The sequence below is a fragment of the Chelonoidis abingdonii genome, chromosome 2 (genome assembly GCF_003597395.2).
Source record: "Chelonoidis abingdonii isolate Lonesome George chromosome 2, CheloAbing_2.0, whole genome shotgun sequence".
NCBI classification, from domain to species: Eukaryota; Metazoa; Chordata; order Testudines; family Testudinidae; genus Chelonoidis; species Chelonoidis abingdonii.
Window position 1 is genome coordinate 53742342 of NC_133770.1, and position 27903 is coordinate 53770244.

Genomic DNA, 27903 nt, shown 5'->3' on the forward strand with positions numbered 1-27903 from the left:
TCTACTCCATTCACTAGCTACTGAGAGCCAGCTTCAACTTCCACTGACTGCATGCCTTCCATTGAATTCAGTAGGAACTGGATCAGGTCCTGAAGCAGAAGGGGAAATTATAAAAATGTATTTCATGAATTCAAGTCGTCTCTGTGGAAGTGGTTAAAATGTCTCTGTATTTTTTATATAGAATGTAGCAAAGTGTCACTTGAATGGTGTCTCTGGCTGTAACCATTTATAGATCAATGGAAAAAGAAAACCCCTCACAACCATTTTTTTATTAAAAGAAATACAATTACTGCAATAAAGTCAAATCCTGACCTTGAGAGATTATATAAATAAAATGTAAACAAAGAATGAAGACAAAGGACTCATTTGTACAATAATTATAAAAACTCGGTGAAAATAAGTACGGTTCCCCGGAACCAAAACAAAAAAACACCAACAAACAAAAAACTACTAAAAATGTGAAAGTGGTCTGTCTTAAATGGACCAAAACATGGACATTCAGAGTTAATTTCAAAGGGACTATTCGTACGAGTAATGTGAACAGGATTTGGCCCCATATACTCTGTAGTGCAAACACACAAAGGCAATGGAGCTGAAGGGAGGCCTCAATCTGTCTTTGTTGTGCATACAAATTCTTCAGTAGTTCAGCATGCAAACTAATAGAACGATAAAGACTGTTTCGGTTTTTCATTTCAAGACAGCCACCTTGATATACTAATGTAGCTTTTAAAGAGATGAAACAAAACTTCCACTGGTTTTAATAAGAGCAGGATTTCAACCATGGGCACTAAGTATAACTTTGGATCCTAAAAAAACTGAACTTCAGGGAAAATTTTGATCAGGGGCCAGATCCTCTTTTGGTGTAAATCTCTGTAAGCTCCATTGATGCCAGGGGAGCTATGTCCCTTTACACCAGCTCAGAATCTGGCCTTAGGCTCTGACCTTTGGCCCGCCTCTATTTCTTTCCGGGTATATATGTGTTTCCTTTGTTTTTATTTTTGAAATGCTGTTTGAAAGAAGAAAATAATCACTCATTTTTTGTGTGCATTTTGTCATGAGGAACTGATATCTACTTAAAAAAAAGAACAGGAGTACTTGTGGCACCTTAGAGACTAACAAATCTATTGGGGCATAAGTTTTCGTGGGCTAAAACCCACTTCATCCGATGCATGGAGTGGAAAATACAGTAGGAAGAGATATATATATATATATCTTTTCATGTTCTCTGTATATGTATATCTTCCTACTGTATTTTCCACTCCATGCATCGAATGAAGTGGGTTTTAGCCCACGAAAGCTTATGCCCAAATGAATTTGTTAATCTCTAAGGTGCCACAAGTACTCCTCATTCTTTTTGCTGATACAGACTAACACGGCTACTGCTCTGAAACCTGAGATCTACTTAGTATATACATTTCTCACACACTTATGCACATGAAATATAGTTTGCATAGCCAGCAGGTATGTTTAGGACAATACCTTGACAGTTATTATTAAATTATTATTGTGATTTTCTTCTAATACCAAAAGTAATTAAACTACATGATTATATGAACTAATCACTTGCCATTGTTTTAGCGTTCTTTTTGGTCCATTTGAGTCTTCTAAAACTATTTTTGTAATAATTTGCATAATTTAACAATGGCTGAAATAAAATTTGGAGCTAAAAGAAATCACTCTATAAACTCTTAAATTGGGATTTTTAATGGGAAAAGCTCATTGACTGAGAGACTGTCCTTTTCCTGGAACTGTTGTGCTAAGGACCACTTTATTAAACAGCATACAAATGGCTGCAATTAAAATCTCTTTTGAAAAAATTCAATACTCCACCCAGGCTATGGTACTGATATTATATATACTCACATAAAAGTCAAATTATTGTGTAAAAAGTCACTTGTAAATAATGTCAGATATTCAGTAACATCACATTTCATATGAAAAAATGTCATGTGTGCATATAACAGGAATCCTTTGGAACATTTTGTTTTTTAAAGCAATCACAGCCAGCTTCCTACTTGCTTCTTTAGCATGCTGTTTTCCTTCCATCAACTCCTCTCCCCCAACAATATAGCTAAATGACAATAGAAACAGCCTTTCTGAAGTAAAACCCAATTCTATGCCAGCTGAAGTCAATGCCAAAATCGCCATTGATATCACTGGAAGCTGGTTTAGATGAACAGCACCCGATCCAAAGTGGATTGAGGACAGTCTTTCTATTGACTTCAGTGTTTTTTGGATCAGGCTCAGCATGTGTAGAAGAGAAGCATTTCTACATTTCTTTCAAAAGTATATACAGACAAAACCTTTCCCTTGTCCCTGTGGTCAGACAACTACCCCAAGAGTAGGTAGAAAGTGGAAAAGTGCATCCAGGGCCAGATCCTGCCCTTCTTATTCAGGCAAGACTTTCATTTATTTCACTCAGAGTGAGGTCCTGGCCCTGTTGAAGTCAATAGGAGTTTTGCCATTGGTTGCAATGGGACCAGAATTTCACCCTTGAGCTTTTACCTGGGTTAGGACTGTGGGACTGGGGCTTCCAGTGTAATATCTTCATAATGTGCCTAATTTAACACACATAAAGAATTTGCTCTCAGAGGAACCCCTTTCAGATTTCCTTGGAGCCCAAGAATGCTGGACAGAATGTGGGCATGTCCATCAGTGCTGGGCAGATGCTCAAACAGTACAGACAGGACCACTAAGGCAGATAACCCCTTTCTTGGGGTCTGATCCAGGGAGATGCTGAGCTCCCTCACCTCCCATGTACTTAAGATATGGGAACAGATCCTTTAACAGTAAGTCTTAGTACATGTGATCTTTGGACATATCAGTGCCCAGTTATCTGACATCAGAATTTGTGGCCAAACCCTGTTATGACCCCCTAGACCTGCAAATGAGAGACAGAGGGCTAGATTCTGCCCCCCTGGTCACAATGATAATATCTTACTCTGTGAGTCACCCTACTGAAAGTAGGGCAATTGCTTTGCAGGGTCAGTTACTACTCAACGGGAGAGCGCCAAATCTGGTCCATGGCAAGGGTGGGGGATCTAGGATGTGTTCTTGTAACAGTAACTGGTTAGAGGCGGGGTGTGTGGAATAACGCTCCTGCAGTAGTAGGCTGCATAATGGCGGTGCTAGTCCAGTTGCCAAAGGGGCAGCAGATTTGTTTACTTTAGGGTAGGAAGATTATGCGGCTATTGATCTCTCGGGACAGTTTCCCTCTTATCATTTCATCCCTGTTGGGGAAGGTGGCCGGGGAACTAGCTAGTCGAATGAATCTCTTCATCATTATTCATGTATATCTAGAGCCTCCAGACCAGAAACCCAAGCCAGGCCTGGGCTACCCTGTGATGGAAACTATTTCTGGAGTGACAGAATATTGGGGTGGTTTCTTCCAGGCTGCAAGCTTCATGGTCAATAAGCCGAGAATCCTACATACACGGGGAACAGATGATGCTAGAACAGGGACCTCAGACGTCTTGAGGCGTCCATCCTGTGGGTATCCTGAGGAATGGACATTGTGCCTTACTGGCAGCATTCATCTCAAAGCACTAATCGCAAATCACCTTGTTATGGCCATGTTCCAAACGCAGCCCCCTCGCCCCGAGTTTACACAATATTTTGCAGATCAGAATGGAGTCGTCGGGTTGCGATATTAATCAGCGGGACGTGCTGGGGTGGTGAGTAGCGGGTATCTGGCAGGACAGCTGAACCTGGCTTTTCCAGCCGAGCATGCAGAAAGGTTGGCTCTTGTTTCCCTTGAATCAAACGATAAATCAAGAGCTTCGGCACGCTACCTTTGGCAACACACCTGGAGAAGGGCGAGGGCTCGCTCGGGTTCTCCAGAGAAAACGATGCCCCTTCCCGCATTTCTGAGGCCCGGGTGACATTTTTAAATAGCCCCCACCCTGGGTTTTTTGTTGTTGTTCAAAGACAAAGCCCAGTGGATGATCGCTGTACAGAAGAAAGCAGACAAGGGCGACCAGACCTCGCTCCTAAGTAATGCCTCTTAGCAGCACTACGGTGGATAGCGGGGGCTAGGCTTTCCGGCTCAGCTCCGAGGGGCTGCTCTCTGCGCCCCCTAATGAGGAAACCCTCCATTAAATCCAAGAGGCTGGCAGCGGGCTCCCCCAGCACCTGTAAACCACCTGTTAGCCCGTCCGTGCCGCCACAGAACGAGCCGTGTGTGTGTGTGTGTGTGTGTGAGAGAGAGAGAGATAGAGCCATCGGCTGAACACTTCTTTATTGGCCTGGGATATTCATTGCTACTGAAGGGGGAACAAACAGTCTCCTGGTTCTAATGCAGTGACAGGGGCTGGCGGGCAGCGGCGTGTCCCGGCGCAAACGAGGAGCCGGGGAGAGCCCCCTGGTGGCAGGGCAGGGCCAGGCACAGCGCCTGGGGCGGGTTCTGATTCGCCGCCCGCGTTGGAGGGACGGATGGGCTGCTGCTAAACTCGCCTTTCTCTCCCCCCAACAGGGACTCTCGGACAGTCCGCGGCTCAGACGAGATCTGCCCAGGTCTTCGCAGCTAGATTTGATCTGGAGTTAAACAGTCGCGTGCCCCCCCAGCTCCTCCAACAAGTCCCATTTAACAGAGACAAACAGCCAGGAAGGCTTCGCAGCGCGGCGCCCGCGGCGCCTGGCCGCCAGACTGAAGCTGGCGGTCCCGGCAGCCTCTCGCTTCTCCCCCTTGTAAGTTTCCTGCGACGTGGATCCAGTCGGGTCCCAGCCAGCGGCGACTCCCTTCCCGCACGCTGGATTGACGGCGGCACCTGTTTCCACGGGACACCTACGCGCGATATGGAGAGGCGACGCGAAAGGGACCCCTGGTTCCTAGGAGGCTGCCAGCCACTGTAGGTTTACATGGAGCATCCCTGGCTGCGTTCGGACCCTACAGCAGTACGTATAGAGAGAGCATAGCGGGGGCTCCGGCTTGCCCCAGGATGCGGCCCTCCGGGGGGCTAGGTGGGGAGGGGGACATCCGCTTAGCCACATGTCTTCGGGAGACCTGCGGCACGCACGGCTCGGGGCAAAGCCAGGCACGAGTGAGCAGGGGCAGAGTCAAGGCAGCTGCTTTCTTTAAAGTGGGCAGTCGGGCGCGGTTTGGCTTGAACAGAGCCGGTCGGATTTCCGGGAGGCGAATCGGTTTGCCCTGATTGTAAGCGTCGAGGCGCCTCCTAGGTCCCTAATCCCGGGAGCTCCTGCCCCCCTTTCCCTCCCTTCTCCAGCCTGCTGCTGCGTGGCGGTGGCGGTGGCAGTGAACTAGCAGTCGGCTGGAGCCCGGATCCTCCTGATATAAAACAGCCAGGCAGGTCTGGCAGCCAGTGGCACCAAAGGCTCCTGCCCAGCACACGCAAGGGTGCGCTCCAGCCACCTCGCTCGCCAAAGGACTCAGCTCCCAGGAGCGCCAGCCCCAGCAGCACGCCAGCCAGCCCCGGACCATGCGATCACTTGGCTCTGACGCTGGATTAACTCGATTTTAATCGTTATTTGTCCCCCATCCCCGGCCTCTCCTCCTTCTCCCCGCGGCCCCTCTTCCTCTCTTCCCTCCTTGTCTCGAAGTCTAACCTTGTCTTGTGGTCATGGGGTCTATAATTTCATTTTTGTCTAGGCTGGTGAGAGCTCTGCTTCTTCTGTAAAGTGGATGTCAGGTGGATCTATGGTCTTGAAGGAACAAAGAGCAAACGAAGGAAAAGCCGTGGAAGTTTGAGCTGGGAGGATGCAGGCTGTATATTGGTACGCCGTGCTTCTGCTGCAGCCTACTCTCTACCTGGTAAGTTTCAGATGACCTCTTATCTTTGGGGGGTAGGGGGAATCGGGCATCATAGAAACAAACAAACACAAAACTCGGCATCCCACTCGGATCTCAAGCGAGATCTCTCGGTTCCAACAACTTTATCAGGTTCCGGAACTATTTCTGCTTTAATTTCCCTGCGCCCCCACGCCCCTCTGTGTGTTTGACTATAAAGCCTGGAGGGTGGACAGCCCCCCTCACAGACCGACTGTGCTGGGGCCGCAGCTGCACCTTCCGGCGACTCTTTGCTAGCAGGGGGCTTGTGACACGAACCAGGAGGGGGAACGTCTGCGCTGCCTCGCTTTGAAAGCTTTCCCCCGGTGGTTTGGAGGGGGGACTAGGGGTCTGTAACTTTCTCTCCAGACAGAAGTGTAGCTTCTAGAGTTGCCGATTTGTTCAGAGGACAAGTGTATGATATGCAGGACGCTCGGGAAGTGTATAAAGCAGGCGGGGAATCAAAGTGATCGCCTATAACACGCCCCAAATAGGTAACGGCTCTAAACAAACATCTTTTCCCCAGCTCCAGGAAGGCAATAAAAGATCAGACTTTATATTGGGAATGTACATTTTCCGGGGCACATATGCCCGTGCCCCTCTCTCTGAAGGGTGTGCGGGGAGGTACAGAACATGCCGTGCTTTGAAATACCCTCTCAGTGTGTCTTCATCGTTTATTCTGTATGGCAGGCAAGTTCTTCTTTGCTACTTGTTATTGCTGCTAGAAACACTTCCGGACGGGGATCACTGTCGCTGAACCACAACAGAAGACATTCATTTTGCAATATAGTACAGTACCGTCGTGTAAACACTCAGTGACAAGCACAGCTAGTATTTTCTGTATGATGTGTCATTGACTTCCGTAGCAAATTCCCTTTAAGATTACCAGAGGAACACAAGTAGGCGTGTTATCTCCTTTAACGCATACTTTACTCCCTATATAATCACAAGGAACAAGGGCAGACGGCATGTCTTTAGTTCGCATCCTTTCCTCCTTTGGTGCATAGCGGGCAAACCAAGCTCTACGGATCTGTCCTCAGGTCGGAAAAGCAGTTGAAACTGCTTCTAGGCTCAGGGTGAGTGGAAATAAGGGAGAGCTGCAAACATATAAGTGCATTTTCATAGCTGCACACTTAATGTTCACATAGATGCCAAGGGGAAGAGAGGTATCTTTAACCGGTCACAGGTTCAATGAACGGGTTCCGGGCTGCTTTTCTGTGCGCTACTTCCTACACTTGCAGCATGTGCCCGCCTGAGGGCGCTGCGCGTCAGTCTCAGCCCAGCCCAGGACACCTTGGGGGTAAGCAGGTGAGCACAGGGGCAACCAACCCACATGAGAACGCACACTATTGTGTGGCACCTGCTCGTACCCGCTCCCCAAATGAACAGCAGCAAATAAAGAGGCATAGCTTAGAAAAGTGAAACCACCACAGCTAGTCCCCTTCCCCCTCAGGACAAGGCAGACAGCGGGGTGTAGAAGAAGGCAGGACTGGAAGCTTAGAAACATTAAAGGAAGAAGGCAGAATACGATGTAAAACGTAGACATGACAACTACCATAGAAAAGAGGGATACCAACGTGGTGGTCGGGTGCGCTCAGCTAACCAAAGACAGGACTCGAACACACAAAGTTCCCTACACGATTTACTCTCCTCGCGTCACAGACTGGCGGCACATCTGCAGCAAACGTTGCTACTTTCCGTTAATTTTATAGCATATGAAAAAGCATGTGGCAAATAATCTATCAAACCCAGGCGCGAGATCGATACGTTGTGCTAAATTTTGAATGTGTTTGCTGGCAGTTAAACTGTTTTGCACTCATTACAACAACAGTGCTGGATTTATTCTAACGCGCCGCAGTCTGAACAACAAGTGCATTAATTCTCCTTTAATTGTAAACTGGGAGCATTTGAAAACCATTCAGTGTGCAAATTATGCTGATTCAATTACCGTTTAGTTACAGACTTCATTACCTGAATGCCTTTTTTTTCGCAGGGCTTGGCATTACAGAGTGAAGGAGACAATTTTCCGGTCTCCCTCAAAACAATGCAAAAATATGATACAATAAAATAGAGAATAAAAGACAATTTAGGGGGAGGGGACACTTTTCAACTGGCTTGTATCGTCTGCCAAAACACTCAGAGAAAAAATGAATCCAAAGGCTATTCCCTCTCTAACCAGATACTTATTTCAGTCTCAATCTTTATACATGTATTCCAACATCTTGCTATAGATTTAACCTCCTGGATGAGTGGCTTTAAAAGTTCGAATTAGGCCCTCATGTAATAACAGTCTGATATTAGCAATGAAGCAGGAAGTTTTGATTAAAACTTTAATGCAGCGTCAGGAACCACCAAGGTGCAACATTGTGCTTGCCTCTACTTTGGGTGTGTATGCGTGTGTATGTATAAGCCTTGCACAAACTCATACAACTGCACAGAGCAGTTACAACCAAGATTTAAATGTTCAGCCCCCAGCCATTTAGGATGTGGAAACAAATACGTTCAGATTCCCATGTAGTTAGTTTAAAGTGCAGGGTGGATTTTTGGGGTAGGGTCCTTTAGGGAAAAGAGTCTTCTTACATATAAAACAGACAATATCCAATGACAGTGTACTTAGCAAGCTTGGGATGCACCAAGTTAAACAAATATAGATATCTGACAGCCTGGACTTCAGCTCAAACCAATGCCTCCCCCCGCGCTTTTTTCCAATGAAATCTTGTAAAGTGCAGTTCTATTTTTGTGGAGATATATGCCAATATTCCATCCGGCCTTATATGAAATTTATAGAGGTCACTGCTGATACAGATACATCTTAATGAATAGGAATGTCATGTGGAGACTTTCCTTGCGAAAAAGGTTTCCCAGTATTATATTTATTTATTAATAAGGAGATAACTCCAGACTTGAACAGACATATATTTCTCTCTCTGTTTTGTACTGTATTTCTGCACAAAGAGGCGAACTGCTTGATGTGGTTAGATTTAATTAGCACAGTAGATGCATTTCCTTTGGCCTAAAGTACCTTTTTGGTGGAATAAGGATTTAGTCTTTAAGGGCACACGTTTCCTGTTTCTTCAGTCTGGAGGGTATTATATAAGGCACATTACACTACAGAAAGTATTTCAATGCTACACTGTTAGTCATGATTTTAACTAGCGAACCTCAGTTTTACATTGTTCATTCGAAAGTATCTAGTTGCAATTTTCTGATTAAAGTTTTTTTAACTGATAATGCTGCATCAAAACTGAAAATCGCCCCTGACCTAGCACTAAATATAACTCAAGAAGGAAAACAACACTCATATATTGTAGAGTCTTAACACGTCTTAATTTTGAATGACATATATTAAAAGGACATTTTAGCTTTACAATAATTCCTAAATAAAAAGCTTATTATTATTTAATTCCTGCACAGTCTAGTCAGACACTTTGTACTGGGTTGAAGCAACATGCTGTAGAAGTGGCGAAAAACATGGTTCTTGGCAAAGAGATCCTAACTGGACTTATTTCTCAAGGATGGGCCAAAGAGATGGGTCGTACCATTTCCACACAAATTGCTAAGGCAATCCATTGTAGCAGTGCAAATGACTGGAGATTGCTGATTATGGCGCAAGTACATCCACGGGAATGTTACATTCCAAACGGAATAACAACTTAATTCCTGTGCAGCAGTTAAAGGAAACACGATTGATTTGATAAATTAAGATGACAAGCATAATTTCACACAATCAACCTTTTAGAAGGTTTGCATGCAAGCAGTTAAACCATTCCTACTGGATAATCTTTTTGTCATTCGGCAGCTGAATGATGTACATTCTTCCCGGAAATCTCAAAACAGTGAAGGCGAAGTGTCTGTTGGTCGCAGGTTTCTATATATGTGTTTTCACAATGCACATCCGGATAGACTGCGTTCGATTGTTTTGTTGTGAACTTCCAGTGTTTTACATTAAACGAACAGGGTGCATTTCTTTCACTCCCTGGCTAAAAGTTACCCATATTCATTGATTAGTTCTCATCTGTCAAGAGTATCTGGTGGAGTGCTAAATACAAGAGCAGCGTTGCGGTGGGAGGTTGCTGGGAAAAGGAAACGTATTGTCACCTTTCCCAAGCTTAAAATGAAGTTACTCAGTGTTTTTTTGTAAATTAAGCTTTACACTATTTTTGGTGGCCTTTGCGTTTCCCATATACTAAAAGTTACATAGCAAAAGATTTAAATTAACTTAAGCAGGCACCACTTTTCGGGAGAATTTTCTGGTCCAGAGCTGGAAGAAAACATTAGTAAATAGTTTGCTTCATGGGAATTTTTATCATGTGGGCACTTTAAAAAAAGAGAGTAGATCCTGGTTTTCACAAGACAAAGGTTCCCAGGAATCATTTACTGTGAGGAATGATTACGCTTGCAAATGGTTTTCAAAATGCACTACTAGTGTCTTTCGGTACTTGACTGGGTTTTTAAAACCATTCCCCAACATTATTGAAGTTTGGAGGCCTTCCGATTATCCGAGTGTAGCTTTCCTGGTGCAGATCAGCTGTTTAAAATTGTCCTGGGTGTACGTTATTTGCGGAGGGGGAGAAAACATGAAGTTAATGACTACAGAGTTTGTGTACTTCTGTGATTTCTATACGTGTGGCAGTGTTTGCGGTCATTTCTGCCTGTTTAATGAAAGCGATTGTGAATGTGAAAGAAGATGTGGCTGTGAAAATAGGGTGATTTTTAAGATAGGTGCTGATGTCCTACTTTTCCAAACATTTCTCTAGGCTGCGAAGGAAGAAAAAATAGGCAGCATTGTCCTGCAATAACCACTCAACAATGTTTTCAAAAGGGTATTTTGAGCTGAAAGAACCTGGGTATTGCTTTTTCAAATAAGCAATTTTCTGCCTTTGATTTATTTGATGGGGGGGGGGAGCAGAGGATTGGGAATACTTTTTAGTGAGTTCACACAATCTTGAACTAGACTCTTTTCATTTTAAAATGGAGTTTAAATACCGAAAATACTGTCTTTATATAGAATAGCTCCTCCCTGGAAGACACTGCACGCTAATTGCGATGGGAACTGGATTGCTTGCAGTTGGCAGATTTCCTAGTAAGCGAAGAACGGTGAATTCTGTCCAGGGCTTAAGTTCCTAATTTGTGAAGAGGCATATGCAGCAGGTAGAAGTTTAAGGAGGTTTCTCTGCACTTAAAAGTTCCTTCTGCATAGTTCTTAGCATACAGCTAACTCTTTTCAATCGCTGAAGGAAGCAATTTGGAATAGCTTTCGCCTTTTAGGAGAGGCACCTGAATGTAACCCAATATCCCCGCCTCCGTGTGATTAGCCAAGTCAGTACCTAGAGGTATCCATTTTAAGCTCCTTAATATTTCCCCGTCCCTTTAAACAGCCATTTTAATTAATAACAAGACAATTTCCCCAGTAAATTCGAAATTGTGGAGAAGATGGTTAGCAAATCAATTGCTCGGAATAAACAGCGCCTTGAGAAAATGACTCCATGACCCACCCTTCCTTTCCTAGGCTTGGCTTCTGCCCGTCCGATTGCATTTTGTTAAGATACGATTGTGATTTATCAGTTAGTTTAACTCAGCTCGCTCTTCTTGTAAGTCAGCATTAAACCACCTCTTGGGTGCTTTGTAAATACGTCTTTCGCATCTTTATGCAGCAGATTGACATGTTGACGACGCTGCTTTAAGGAATGTGACAATAACTTAGAACTCCCCCCCCCCCAAGCTTGGCAAGCACTTCATCAAGGATAAAAAGGTTCTGCTGTAAGGATGTCACTCAATTTATTGTGAAAGTCGAATGAATTACGTTTAATGAAAGTGCTCCCCAGATGAATATTACTAGCAATTTCCTGAGTTGGCTCTGTCAGATTGATATGAGGAAATGCCAACCCACATCAAAAAAGATCTCCGATCTCAATTACTATGCAAGCTTTCGAAGAGCTGCTTTTATTGATATGATATATATTGGCGGATTCTCAATGCTGTGCAAACTGCTTGCTGTTCAGCAGGACTGCACATTTCTCAGTTTATTGTTTAACCCTGCGGATTGCTGGCTGTTCAAACTTCTATAGAGTGCTCTGCCTTTGGAGGGGAAAAACAACCCACATTCCTGAAAAGGTGGCCAGAGACAACAGCCATGTACTTTACATGGGGTCACAAACAGAATAAATTTTATTCTAGTTTTAGAAAGTCCCTTCTGCACATGTGGGCGTAATCGAAGGTCAACCAAAAATGACTAGGTTGAGCCACTGCAACACAGCAGTATTGGATCGCGCCATTGTTAGTGTGTTTATAGGATACAATCCATAGCATTACAATATTTGTCATTATTCGCAATAGCAATGTTCCCCCTTTCTGCCCCGGCCCCCTAGGGCCTCTTTGGACAATTTAGAATTTCCTCAAACCCAGGAGGAGACAGAAAATCTCTTATGTCACCTAAGATACATAAAAATGGCCATTGTGAGACGCTTTTCGGTTCTATATAGTTTACCTGCAATGACAAAAATTGCTGCTTAGAATTAGAGTTCCTTCCACAGAATCCATCTTGCTGGGTTTTCTGTGATTCAAAGAGGGATCCCAAACACCTCTTCCCTCTCAGCACATCCTATCAGTTTTCAACTCGCAGAGACTGAGGGGGGAGGAGGGGACTACCAGAGAGGGGTGACCTACTGATCTATAAACCACAGTCAAGAACTCCTGACAGCAGGGATCAGGGCCAATGGAATCTGCACAAATGGAAAGAAATTCTTAGCAGGCATTAAAGAAGGGGCGGGAGGAGATAACCGCCCACCCTTTCCCACTTCTGTTTATTTTTTATTCCTGATGTCATATTCTTTATTGGAGCCAAGGAAAAACTTTATTCAATGAAAGATTAACTTACTTTATTTGAAAACTATCCCCCCTTCCTTGGAGACGTTGAATAGCGCCAATGAAGTTATTTACATCCGTACAGAAATAGGAGTTGAAAGCGCGGACCAGACGTTTTAGCTTCAAGCTTAATGATGTGCACACGTACAAAAGTGACCTGGGCAGGCTGTCTATAAAACGTTTGCTAGTCGCTGGATTCCAGGAGAGCACCAAGCGCTCTGCCTTAGTTTTGAACGGGGAGCGGTAATTTGGAGCAGAAAGAGGGTTTCATAGAGCGCCGCCCCTCTGGTAATAACTGGTGGTGGCGTGTAGCCGCGGATTTCCCTCTTGCCCAGAGTTCAGCCGGGGACCAAGGCTGGTGGAGGTGGAATCTTGTCGTCCTTGTCAGTACCCTGGACACACCCAGAATGACCCCTCTCCCGCCCCCCTAAAACACACACACTCTGCTCTTCTGGGGCAGAAACCTTATTGCTTTTCAGAACATCTCCAGGACTTCCTCCACCTCTATTGGTAACTTATTCTCAGACACCGTAGCGCCAGAGTGACTGGATGCCTGGTGCTTTTCAGGACCCTAGACAGATCCTGGATACCCTCATCTCCTTACCTCTGACTACCCAAACACCCTACCACCAGTTCGTGGAGCTAGACGCCTCCTGCTCTGCAGCACCCTGGATAGCTCCCTTCTCCTACCCCACCGGCCCTGTCACTGAACCCGTCGTCACCTTTATCACCAGTCCGCGCTTCCGGGGCTGCAAACTACTGGCGGATAGTGACAGCTGCTGTATACTGGAGACTTCAAGGGGCAGCGCTCCAGCTCTGTCTGACTCCAGAGTGCAGTTCTCTCTTCCTCGCTTCGGAAACCAAGAGACCGAACAGCTGAGATTGGTGTCTCATTAACGATCGATGCTACGTTACGCGAAACCACTTGAATAAAACATTTCTCTTTAAGGCTCCCCGCTACTTAAACGGAGACACCTGCCTTTTAAATCACTGCTAAAAGGACCCGACTCCCAAATTGGGAACGAATTCCTTGTCCGAGTCACTTAAAACAATCCCACCTAAAAAGACTTTTTACATTTTTAATCATTCCAGCTTTCAGAGGGGACAGTGATTATCCACGGGGAACAAAAGAAAACGGCTTAGCAAGCAGATCAATATATTTACTATCATTACTGACTCGGTCTCTCTTAACTGATTCCAAGCCAGACTCGTTGTTTTCTATGGCTAAACTGCCCAGGGTGAGGACGTGGGGGGAACCTTGAATTTATCATCATTAGACCGGTGGAAAAGTAACTCATCTTGTTAGGCAGGCTTTCATTTGCGCCTCAGTCTTGTCTCCCTCAGCACTACCTGGGTCGGAGATGTTCAAGTTAAATGTATCCGAAATGGATCCTGGAACATTACTGATGTTGAGAAAAGAAACCACAATCTAGAAAATCCACATTGTGATTAATTAACAAAGACACCTCACGTTCCTGGGGACCGAACCAGACTCACTCTTTTGTTTAGTCAAGACTTGATTTTTTTTTTTATGAGCACCACACATTTGCTTGAACTGAATCGTTTCGTCGTTAGAGATTGGAGCAGAGCAGCGATAATGCTCGCTAGGAAACTTTCAGTGTTTGCTCACATATGAAATAACCGATTGTTTGGCGCTCCCAGGAGCTGCAGTCCTACTTTAAGTAAGAGATAATCATTAGCTATGTCCTCTGATCGCATAAATCCCAACTTACTATTGACAGAGCTGTCCTTTCGGGGTCTGCGGGCTGAAAGGTGGTTGTCAATAAAACACAGAGTTGACAAGAAAGGTGTAACTGGATGACTGATGGGACGCCCCTTCAGTAACGGGCTGTGATGGGAATTGACTGGGCTGGGGAAAGTTTTAGGCCGGTCTTGCATTGATGTTTGCATCAATTAGAAGTACGAAAAAGCGTTTGGCTGCAGAGGCAGTCGCGCATTTGCTTAGAAGCGAGCCACTGAATTCCGTTTGATTAAACTGGTACACCTGGTTCTGGGACTATATTGTCTGATTCGCAGAGATCGTTCTGCCTGCAAAATGCCACCTTCATCACTGTCTGTGTCTTGCAGACAATCCAGCCATAGACAAATGTCTCGGGTAAGGGCGTCTGCTCAGCCCATTGCACCCATCCTCCTCAGTCTACTGCATCCATCTACCGTCTCTTGCTCTTCAAACGATAGCTGTTTCCCCTCTCTGTCGTATTGTGAGGCAATTTGTCTACCAGCTGCTTGGCTTTGTTAATATGCCCTGTCAATTAACACACGTGCCTGTCCAGTTTCGCCAGCGCCTGTTGGTTTGGTGCCTCTCCTCTTAGAACCACTCTGCTGCTTTTACTCCATGGTTGGTTGACTGTCTGCCTGGAGAGATTATCTACTTTGTATATTCACAGATTTCTGAAACGACAGAAACTATATTGTTTTACTTTGTATTCTGGATGCCTATGAAATGGAAAAAAACTTTAGTACTTTGCTCTCCTCAAACCTCACTTTCTCATCCATGCTCAGTTAGTGCACAGATTTTTGAAGAATAAAAGCTTGGGGTATTTTTTTTGTTTTGGAGGGAGGGGCGTTCTGATTTTCTGTTGAACTTTTAAAATCCACATAATATACATATATCTGCACACTATTTATTTGTATATTTTTTAAACCTTTGCAGCTCCCTGGGAAATGATCCCTACATTCTTCCTTTTAGCAGCAGAGCTGACTGCCAACATAATGCCAGGAGTGCAATGATCTAGTAACATAATTCCTGGGAACCACAATGCCTTTCAGAGCATCTGTAATTACAATCTATGAGCTCTACATAAAACATATTAAGCGGAGTATCTTTTGAAAGCTATATATATGTAGATTGCTCACAAAGAAAATTAAGGAAGCATTTATTATGTATGTTGTACAGTTTTCTTGATTTAAAAAAATGTACCAATTATTTAACTTTTTAGTTATAAAGTCTGGGGATTATGGACAGGACTCAAAACCCACTGATGTTAGTGAGAGCCCTTCCATTGACTCCAAAGGCCTTTGGATCATGGTTTATGTGCAAAGTGATACCCATAGATACCTGTGCTAGATGCAATTTCAAGGAAGTTAAACATTTATTGGCTTCTAACCTTCAGAAACAATCTCTCTATTGTTAATCACTGACTGTGAGTTTGAATGCACAGTTGGCACAATGTATTTAGCATTGGTCCTGGAGCTGCATGCAAATCAGTGGAAAGAATTAAAAATTAAATAAAAATATATACTTAGAGTGGTGCTGAAGAGGCAGCTTGTATAGGACAAAACTAGGCTGGATCCTTCAGTATTATCTGAGGTAAAATTCCAATTTAAGTCAATGAAAAATTTACCTGAGTCAGGGCTGCAGAATTAGTCTCTTACTGATCATGTTGAGCTTTTTATCATTGCAAGTTTTTTGTTGTGTTTAGACTCCAGTCTAACATATTTATCTTTATATTCATTTTTTGTAAGTCATTTATGAATGAACTTTAGCAAAACAATTCTTCAGCTAGGTTATCTTGTCAAGAAATGTCATAGGCCTTCAGGTATATAAAAATGCTTGTATGAAGTTAATGGACTGCTTTATATATATTTACAATCTCATCAATAGTGTTTGAGGTCTTTGCAAAAGATTCCATGTATTTAAAATGGGAATAATATAACTTGGATATGCAGGATTGCTGCACAGTTAATAGCAATATACTATTAAAGTTTGAGATGTTTGAATCAGAGTGTTAGTTTGATAATTTATCACTAATTTAGAGTCATCCTTGGTGTCACTAATAGCTGCTACAGAACGCTTTCTCATACAGCAAAGTTCTCTTTTAACATTTTTGGGGGGAAATGATTGACACATTCAAGGTAGTTTTATATGAAATATTACTACATATAGCATAACAATATTATATTTTTATGAAGGATATAACTGCTGATTTAAATGATCTTTAAAGATCACTGGAACTAAGGTACGGAACAAATAGAGAGATAGGACTATGCATATTGTGCATAGTAAATAGCACAATAAACTCCTAGTCATTTAAAAACCATGGGCCTAGTTCTACCACATTCACTCTTGCTAGATATTACCTTACTATGGGATTCTGGGACAATTACTCACATTGAGTGGCATTTTACACCAGAAGAAGTCCCGTTTACTTCAGTGGGACTACTCATGGTGTATGATACCAGTTACTGTAAGGGTGTAAAAGTCTGTGTGAGTAACTCCATTTATTTCATTGACACTATTCAGGTATGTATAGATTGTAAACCATTTTTTTTGCACTGGTAAGTAATTACTCAGATGAGGAGTCTCATTGACTTTAGTGTAAGGGGTTCACAATCTGGCCCTTAGTAAAGCAGTAGTCAGTGTTAGTAAATGTAGCAGAATCAAACTCTATACATTTATATGGGGTCAGGTTCTGATATCCTTACTGATATTGAATAGCAGCTTACTCTGATAATAGTTTAATTGACTAATAGGACCACTCCATCATGTAAGATACTATTTAACATGAATAAGTATAACAGAACATGGACAAAACAGTGTGTCTTTAATAAAATATAACATTGGGGAACTATAGTACAGCAGATGTCCTGGAGAAGTTAGTGGGTGGGTTCAATGCAGTTTTGTTGTAGCCATTTTGGTCCAAGGTTATTAGCGAGACGAAGTGGGTGAGGTAATATCTTTTATTGAACCAATGTCTGTTGGTGAGAGACACAAGATGTTGAGCTTACACAGAGCTCTTCTTCAGATCGGTTCAAGGCTAACAGCGGATTATAATGATACATTTTAGTCTTTCAGTTTGTCATAATCAGTTTATAAAGAGACTGTGTAAATGTGTGACTGGACTAGGTTAAAGGATGGTCTGAATGCTACTTATCTTCATCCCCACAATTTATAGATAACTATGACATGGTGAAATTATAGCATTGCATTCCTTTGCAGATATTACATGTTGGAGAGAGGAAGGGTTTGACATTATGCGGTCATAGGACTATGAATATATGTTAACCACAGGAGCTGACATCAACTATAGATACAGGTTTTTAAGGATACAGGCCTTGATTCAGTAAAGCACTTAATAATGTACTTGAACTGAAACATATTTAAAGTTAAGTATCTGCCTTTTTGGAGAAAGATGGGGTTGTTCACATGTTAAGGATTCTTAAATGCTTTGCTGAATTGTGGCCATATTGAATTAATGCTATCTATGGGTTGCACTTTTACAGGTAAGATAAAATATATTCTTCTCCCACCCCAAACAAAATTCCACCACTTTTGCTATATATCTAATAAGGTTACAATGTTGTAGAATATCCTTACCACAGATCTTGCTGAATTTATTGCCAAATTATGAGACCTGGCATCCGTTAAAATAATGTATTATGCATTGCATATAACTTCTTATCCCAAATATATTCCATTCACAAGTAATATAGAGTAATTAGCTTCTATTTTTCTAAAACATTATTGCTGACTTATGAGCTGGGAACTGATCTGGTTGCCTATTCAACATATTAAGAAATTTGCTGCTAAATATCTTCATCTTCTTTGAAATTAAATCAAAAACAGACTTTTCAAACAGCTTATTCTGTTGCCTTTTCATGTAATATGGCAATGCAGCATCAGGGGCACCATCATTTACTTGTTTCACAAAATTACAAAAAGATGCAAACCACGGCATATCTGAGGAAATCCTGCATGGTCAGTATACAGTGGCATTTCTCTGTTTTAGATTTGAAGTTTAATTACTATTGATGTGGAGATTTTGCAGAGCAGTGCAGATTTTTTGCTTCTTTCACAAGAAACATATGTTTGAATGACGAGCATGAAAGGCTAGATTTTTCACCTTGCTTATTCTAGCACAGGATATTGATTTAGGGCCTGAGTCTGTTCTGTTGAAGTCAGCGAAGTCTTGTTTTCTATGGAAGAAGAATTGTGTCCTTAGTTTGAGAAGTATTTTACTTTTGAATGAACATTTTGGAACAATGTTCCATTGTCATTTTAGAGTCACATGCAACTGAATGCAAAACAAGTCCCAAGGCTATTCTTGGTCAGAGTTGGAAGGAAAAGAAAAAGAAAGAACCTTTTGGCCTTTCTAACAAATGTAATAAAACAAACGAAAAAGCTTAGAAATGTTACTAATGCTAAGCAGTGGTCAGTTATGAAATCAGTCCCACAAGATGTTGAGCAACCTCAGCTCACAGTGAAGTCAATGAGAGTGGAGAGTGCTAGAGCACACATCAATGTGGTAGTGAGTGTAGCAGAATCAGGTCCCAGCTTTGTTCTACCACACGACTCCTCTTTCAGTGACCAGTCCTTTTTATCCTTCCACTGGCAAAGCTGCCATTGGCTTCAATGGAATTTTATCCTGAGTGAGGGCTGTAGGATCAGTCTCTAACTTTTCGTCTTTTCACTCTGAGCTTAACTTATACAGTTATAACACTATGAGTGAAACACACCTAACTGTACATAATGAATCGATGCTGCTGACAGCTGGTGGAGAGTTTGATTTAGCTCAATAGCCTACAAAAAGCATGACAATGGTTAGGCTGCCAGACAACTCCATATGATGCTGATCAATATTGTCTCATTGTTTCCTTGCACTCCCCCATCTGTCTATATCCATCTGTTGTCTCTTGTGTTATACTTAGATTGTAAGTATTGTAAGCATCTTTTTGTTCTAGGTTGGGTGGGCTCCTGGTCCATGAACATGGCCCTAGGAGCTACAGTAACACAAATATAATAATAATAAAATAATAAAAGTAGGTACTACTTTGTTAGCTAGTGGACTCAGGTTCACATATTCATCTAAGATGAGATCTGATATCCCATGGCACAGCTTACACTCATACAATTTGCACCTCCATTTTTATGCCCTCAGTGTAGACTGATCACTTGAGCTCCCTAACTTCCTGACTTGCAAGGTGCATTCAGATAATTAGAGGCATAAGTGCACCAGCAAACAGGGACATTACCTAGCTGAAAACCTACTTCATAATATATAGATCTTGGGCGCAATTATGCCTATTAGGCATGGCTGTGCTTTGGGAGTAATCTGATGTCATTGCACACAGGCTAAGCATCAGAGGTATTCTGCTTCATACGCCCCAGCATGCAGGGGGAGCAGGCTTTCTCCTACCTTTCTTTGTGGGATGCAGCATAGTCCCTTTCAGAGTCACACACTGACTGAGATGGCACCATGACTCTCCTTGTGAGTTTCCCACCACCTCTGAGGTGTTGTGCACCACCCCATGGAGTAAAGAGACAGCAACTCCTACATTCTGGGGACCATAGGCACTGCAATTGTGCCCTAGCTTTATGTGGGCCATACAAAAGTTGTGAAAGATTCCTTGAACCAATCCCCCTCACAGCACATCCAAGCATGGGCCACGCTAATGGAGCCAAATTTGTAATGTATGATGGTAAAATAAACTCATTAACTGGTATATTTTGTAACCACGTTTTCCGCCCAGTACTAGTATCTACCTATAGGCTGTGTCTACACTAGCCTTTTTCTCAACATTTCCCATCATTGCACGATAGGCAGGTCCAACTGTGGGAACCATGATGAGAGTACAGGTGTAAACAAGATGCAGCTGTTTTAACCCACCATTTTGTCTAGCCCTGCTCAGAGGCTGGTAGGGAAATGGTGGGACATTCTGAGGAAAATACTAGAGTACAGAAAAGGTCAGAGGGCTCTTTACATCCTATATTCATCTCAGTAGGTACTGACATATCAAGGCTCCATAGACTTCCAAGGATACCCAGCTGCAGAGACTGACACCGAGGTTGTTACTTTTTCCACAGAAATAAGGCATCTGCCTGAATCTGAGCCATGCCCAGGTCCAAAGCCACCGACTTTGGCCTCCTTAGTTGCCACATGATGACCAGAGTCACAGAAATGATTTTAATATTATTCAGTGTTCTAATGCTGTGAGCATGTGTGGGTGCATGATCTGTCCTTTCATAGAAAATGGATATTATTCAGCAGGCGATGGACACGAGAGGGAGTTGTGAATCCAAAATTGACATTGTGCTTGTTGATCTCTAGCCAGAGCTAAGAAAACAGCATAGGCCCAAAGATTTCACCCTGCAATCAAATGGTGGTCAGGGTCAGAGGAGGAAGGAACCTTCCATGCTGGGAGTGGATCTCACCACACAAGTCATCCAATCAGGGAGCGGGATCAATACATGTGATACAGCTGCCCAGTCGCCCCATGAATAAAGAAAAACTACTTGTGATTAGGTGCAGCAAAGAGCTCCAGAAGCTGGAATATGCATGCTTAAAGTGTTTCTTAGACACCTATGAATAAATCAGCAGAAATCAAATACATTTTGAGTTGATAGTACACGGACAGAAAAATAGGCTAAATTAATCAAACACATTGTTTACTATTAATAATCTGCCCAGCTATAGTAAGATTTCAATTCCAAGCCCTGCAGAGTGGAAACCTTACCCAATTGAAAGTATATCTATTTTTATAAGGCTTCTGGATCCAGACATCTTTTGTGTTTATATATAGAAAAACACAAGATGTCTGAGCCTGGCTCCTTGTCCAAGCTTCTTTGTTCATCCAACCCCAATTCTTCCTCTGAACCCCGACTCATCACATCTGTCTCCCCTTCCACTCCACTCCTTTTCCCCCCTTCTTTCCTAGTCTCTTTGCCCAGCCAGTCCCAGTATCCCTTCTGGCTCCACATTGTATCTCAGTTTCCATCTCTAGCTTGTTCCTTGGTTTCCAATTATAGTCTCCTTGCCCAACCAATCCCTGTCCCTCCTCTCAACTCCAGGTCAAAGTTTCTCTCTCTCCAATGATGCCAGCCTCCAGTTCCAGTTTCCCCTCCCAGCTTCCATCTCCAGTCTCCTAGTCCACCCAGTCCCAGTCCCTCTCTCTTCATTCATGCCAGCCTCCAAATACCAGTATCACTTTCCCATGCTACTTGTCTTACTCTACTCTCCTGCCTTATCAGTCTCTCAGGTCTGGCTTTTATCTCCTCTGCATTTAAATCTGGTAGCTTCCTCCTCCACACTGTCTGGTCACCAGGAGCAGGGTCCACTGAGGGTACAGGAGAGACAGGGTCTCTGTTCTCACTTCTGCAGCTCTGGGCTGGAGGGAGCAAACTCAGTCACTGCGTGGGGGTGGCAATGCGTAGAGCTATCAAGGCCTGGAGCATGCTCAGTGTGCACAGAATTTTTGGAGATGTCAGCTGACAAAGTCTAAGAAGTCTGTACTGAGCATGTGCAAACTGAGATTTTTGAAAGGTTTTTAATGTGCCCAAAGTTGGGTAGATTTTCACAGGAAAAGCCAAAGCACATTCTTGGCACAAGGACAGGTCCCTGCTAAATTTCAAGTCCTTGCTCCAGAGCTTGGGTGCACTAGGGCTTTTCTAAGAAAAGGTCATCAGTACTTTTTTTAAACATTGCCAAACAACGTGTTTTGTGCTAGCCTAGTTGTTAACTATTTTGGCTGAAATTTTCCACAAACATTCAGCCTGAGGTAGATACCCAGCATGGACAATTTCAGCACAAATGGTTAAAGTTTGGCAAAGTTATGAGCAACTGAAAAGAAGGTCTTGAGATGAGAAGAGTCAGGCAACTTTAATAACATGCTGGGCTACCAGATGCACCCATAGACATGCACGTCCTCCTGAGCATTCATTTGGGGCAAATGGCAGTATTTTATAAACATCTCCTGTCCTTATTAACACTGTATCATGGGAAACATACAGGTGCTAAGCAGACATGCCAAACCTGAGATTAAAAAAATGCAGAAACTGGGCTCATTTTTGGCTTAAGTGGCTTGTGAGTTGCTTGTTGCCTAGGTTTTGGCTTATAGCTTGTTGCGTGTTTGGCTTGTAGCTTCTTTTTTTGTTCGGCTCCTGGCAAGCAGGGGGACGGCGGGGTAAGCAGGGGCAAGGGAAAGGCAGGAGCAAGGTGGGCAGAGAGGGGTGCACAGCAGGTCCACCACAGTCTCAGAGTGCACGGTGGGGGGGGGGGGGTCTAGTCACAGAAAGTGTTGGGGTTCTTAGGGGTTGGCTTGTTTTGGCCTTGTTTTGAAATGGGATTAGCTTGATTTTTGGCTTATTTACCACGTGAAAGTTGGCAACTGTGGTGCTAAGTAAAATGTGAGAAAAAACGTGCACTCTACCTTTTTAATGTTTACGTCAATGTAATTATTAATGATGTGATTATAATAGTGCCCACTATGTGCTAGGGACTTTCAGGAAGAATGTTCTTTGCTTGAAAGAGTTCACAGTCAAAGGACAGAGAAAGCAGACAGTGATTACAGGTGGGAAACAATAAAAAGGATGGTTCAGAAAACTAACCAGTGCGTTTGCTATAGGCAGCAGAAGTAGGGATTTTAAGAAGGCCTTAGAAGTGGACAGAGTATCAATGTTATTGATCAACTATTTTCTAAATGTACATGACATTATCTTTGAAACACAGGCATTGTGGCATTGTTGATCCAGGTAAATATTACACAGTCTTTTATTTATCTCTCGCTCACACTTATAAGACCAGGACTTTTTAAACAGTCCTTATGATTTAGCCTGTTACAGTAGCCGCAAATGTAATTGGGATCAGTTTGTACATAGAAGTTAAAGAACATAAGAAATAAAGTTATCCTCATTGTTTCTTGTCTAACCATCATATACTCTGGGGATTTTTCTTCATCTGGAGAATGAAATTTGATCAGTAGTATCACCAGACAAGGGAGAAATACACTGGCAGCATGATGGAGAAAGTCTTGCTTCATTTCAGTCTTGTACTACATTTGACCTTGGGAGAGCTTAGTTATGCCTGGGGGCAAAAAATAAAAAATAAATGTTCAATTTTGTTGCAGTATCATCTTTCACCTTTATGTGGATTTAAAAATGTAAATAAAATTGCCTTCTATAAATGGTATACATGAAGGTCATAGTCATATTCTCCACCAGGATTCAAAACCCCATTTGACCCATCATTGGTTCAATAGATAATAATGCATTCTATTAGTTTCTAGTAATCTACTTTTTAAGCATTTTATGGGCCAATATTTTTATGCTTAGTTCCCAGTTCTGAAAATAAGAAATAAACGTTTAAGCAGTTCACTGTAGATTTATTTATAGAATGAGCATAGAATGAGTATCAAACATTGAAGTTTTAAAAATGCCAAGCCTTCCTGGATTACATTCTTAGCTGCAAAAATGGCTATACTGAATATTAGCAGAGACAGGAGAAGCCACTCAAAAGGATTTTAAAGGACTCTCTCCTACTTTTCTTTTTAACTTCACTGTACTTATCACGCTTATTTGTCTCATGGATCATCTCTGCAGCAGGTTGGGCATATTTAGTATTACTCTAAAATTCAATACGAGCAAAAGCCAGTGTATTCATTTCTACAGAGAGTGTAGGTGGGTTGGATAATAGCAATATGAATTTGAAGATACTCACACCTTTTAAGAAATGGAATACCTGCTGGAGAAATTTGAATAGCATTGGACTATATTAGCTGCTCTATGACATTGTAATTTTGATGGAAACCACCTTATGTTAACTCCTCACTAAAAATATGTGGGTCCATAACAAGATTCTACATTGCAACGTTGCTTTAAGACACTATGGACCAAATCCTTAGGTGCCTTACATATCTGCAGAAGGCTTTAAAATCTGTGGATCTTCTGTACTGGGAACAGAAAGAGTGTTGACCCTACATCTGCTGCCTGAAATGGAGAAGACTTCTATAGAGGGTCATCTCAGAATATATGAATGGAGAATATAAATGTTGACATGTGAGGTTTGTCATGGTGAGGGTATGGAGATGTGTAGATCTAGGTGGCCACAAATTCACATATGAGAAATCAGTGAGCAATGTTTCTTACATCATTCCATATATAGCAGAATTTAATCTGTGTGGGTGCTCCAGGTTGGAGGGAAGATTCCTCCATCCTCCTCAACTGCCTCATAGTTCCCATTGGCAAAGACTTTCTTGGTCTTTGCTTGTGGGCTTAGGGTTGGATCCAGTGGGTATAAGAGGGACATGGGGGGACTTATATTTATGGAAAGTGGAATTTGTTTGTAACATTCACAGTAAATATATGCTTGTAGAAGAGGATGGGAAAGGTGACATATGACATGATGCTAAAGGAAAACTTGTCTGTGTTTTTTAACCTAGACAGAGTATTTTCAAGAGTGATTCTTTTTTTTGAGAACCAATGAGTTTAAAATTAGTCTCCTGTAATTCTGTCAAGGTCAGTGAAATCTAAGGATATGTGTTGAATAAGAGTAAGTGATAAGACACCATTTTGGTTTTTGTAGGATTGCTGCATGATTTGGAGAATTACCTATGTATAACTTGTTTCAATTTTTCTCTCCTTCTGCGACATGTTCTTTCTATTTTTGCATACTGTTGAGATATATACAAGCAGAAGACAGCCCCGTAACCTATATTTTAAATATATTACAAAAATTATGTGAATAAGGATAGCAAAGCACACTAGCTGATATTACTATTTCTGTGCATAGACAGTCTGATCCAAAGCTCATCAATGAAGTCTTTCTATTGGCTTCAAAAAAGCTTGGAGCAGGCCCAAAGTGTTCTTCATTCAAAGACTTCAAAGCTCTCTACAAAGGTGGATAAATATTATTATTCCATCTTACACAGGCACAAAGCTGTGAAGTTGTAAGTTTTCTAAAGGGTCCCTTAATTCTGGTGCCCAACTCTTAATGTCTATATCACTTGCCTAAGTGACTTGCTATCAGTCATCTGTAAGACTATGGTAGAACCAGAATTAGAAGCCAATTCTCCTGACTCCCAGCCTTGTGGTCTAACTCCTATATCACAACCAATAAAGACAAATAGCAATATACAGAAAGACTTTATATCAAAGCTCTGATGTCTCACTGAGGCAATTGTCCTATCTGCCATAAACAGGGACATTCATATACAAATAGCAACATTCCACCTAATGAGAAAAAGTAACACTACGATAGTTCTACATATGTAGTCTTTAACTGAAGCTACAGAGCCCATCAGAGAATAGAGCAGTAGGGGACAGAAGTACCAGGAAAAAGTATATAGATTTTTCAACTAATGATTTTTAAAAAGTGACTTTACTTTCTGCTCGCTATTTCATTTCTGATCAATTTTCTGTAATATTATGTATATTTGCAACTAACTCCTTTAAAATCAAACCTGTTTATTTCACATGATGCTTTGGGCCAAGAGCAGAGTGGTGTGACAATGAACATAGTTGAAAAGAATGCCAAACCAAACCAAACAATCCCTTAGAAAAATATTCAGCATTCATCACTGTTCATAAAGACTTCACAGAACAATAGTAAACATCATTCTTCTTGGGTGCAGCCAGCTCATAAACTTTAGACAGCCCTAGACTCTGCTTTATCTGCCCTTGCTTGCACAGCTGCACCAAACTTCTCCAGAAATCTTTAGATTTTACTCTACCCCTCCAGCCCTTCTTTTGCAGATAATGGCTTATGTACCAAAGTGTGGTAATTACAAGAGTCCATTGTGCTAATACAGACAAAACCAGTCTGGGATTTACTGTTAATTAATAAATTATTCACTGGTTTCAGAGCAGATTTCCTCAGTATTATGAGATGGAAACCACCCGCTAACACTTAACCAGTCTGGCAAAAGTATTTAAGCACATGCAACTGGTCCTATTCACTTCAATGAAGTGATTCACAAACTCCTAATTCCTGTGCAAATCTTCTCTCCTGAAATTTACCTTCTATCAAGTCCCTTAGGATGATGTGGTGCCATCTTCTGTATTATACCATGAAGACTAAATAACAGGGAAGTGTTCACATTCACAGTCAGAATACATTGACTGGACAGTGTGCGGTATACTTAGATGGGGATTTAACTAGAAAACAGGGCCAACCAAAGGTAACTTAATTATTTTACATTTTTATATTATATCTTGGTGATGCAACCCACTGTATTCACGTGTGACGGATTAGGAATGTCAGTAATTTTGTATTACATAGTAGAGAAATTCACCCCTTTGCAAAGTCCTAGCACCAGGCTTATGCCCTACTCCAAACAGGGCTTAAGTAGGATGTAAGTAGTGAATAAGTTTAATGTTGACCCTCTATATATTGCTGGTTTTCACCCATAGTTATTTTTACTGTGGCTATTGAAAGACAAATTGAGCCGTGAGGTAAGTGGGTGAAACTCCACTGGCTTCTGTAGGGCGACTCCACACCTGGCTTTGATATTAAGTCTATCATAAAATATTAATAGCATAAGAAAAAGGAGATAATGGTGAAGTGTCGAGTTGCTGCAAACTGATGTAGGCAATGGATGTTGCATTGCCCAGCTGGTCAGATGTATTTCTGTTTAGATGTGGGCTTTGGATGAGGTCCATGAAGCCAAACCTTTTACAGGGACTTTGCTCTTTAGCTCAGGACTTGGCCTTTGGTTCATGGAACTCCCATGAAGTTTTGCATATATATTATAAATGAAGAAAAATACCCAACAAAAAGTCCACCTCTCCCAACAACCCCCCCGACATTTGTTTCTTACACAATCACTTCCTTGACAGTAACCACCCTTTGAGCAGATCCTTTATTTTAAAAGTTCATTATCCTTAAAGATTGAAAGGGCCCATTCCTACTCTTCTTGAAGGGAATGGGAGCTTTGCTTTTGACTTCACTGAGAGCAGGATTAGGTGACTAAGCATATTAGAAAAATGGAAGAAAATTTTGCATCTATTTGATCTATTTTTCTCTCTGCAATTTAAAAAGTAAATGAACATGAAGATCAGGACTACTAAAGAGTTAACACACCGGCCTAGGGTAAAGCTTTATCTGCCTACCAAGCTGTCATGGCTCACAATAAAGAGAAGCTTCTCTTCTTATGCAAACAGTTTTAACAATTTTAGAAGCCTTTGTAGGCCACTCTATGCAGGAAAGCTTGTAATGCCAAGTGAGAATCTTAATTTCAGTCATATGCAAGGCCTACAATGCTAACATTCAAAAGCAGTTTATGAATAGGAATCAGCAGGAAATTACCTACTTCTTATCAACAGCCACTGTTTGTTCTGTCTGCCAAAAGGTTGGGGGAGAGTATTTAGTATCTTTAGTATAGAAATTGCAAGTTATTTCCTATTTGAAGTGCATTTGCTATGTAACAGCACTAAAATATCACGTCCTTTGCACACAGAGAACACAAAAAGAGTATTATACCTTATTGTACTGCATACCATATGTAACAGAAACAATGTGCACTCA

The 27903-nt window shown here is 42.1% G+C and overlaps 1 protein-coding gene across 2 annotated transcripts in view; it reads left to right on the plus strand.

Annotated features, from left to right (window-relative positions):
- Positions 1-3971: 3971 nt before the first annotated feature.
- The window catches only part of NXPH1 (neurexophilin 1), a 175567-nt gene continuing 151635 nt past the window's right edge, over positions 3972-27903 (plus strand). The window contains exons 1-3 of one of the 2 annotated variants that reach the window (XM_032776008.2): positions 3972-4017; positions 4472-4847; positions 5606-5767. In XM_032776008.2, the coding sequence (XP_032631899.1) occupies positions 5714-5767 (54 nt within the window). In that variant the 5' untranslated portion in view covers positions 3972-4017; positions 4472-4847; positions 5606-5713. Of the gene's footprint in view, positions 4018-4471; positions 4848-5003; positions 5153-5605; positions 5768-27903 lie in introns of those variants that run through there. The other variant, XM_032776010.2, reaches the window with a different exon arrangement.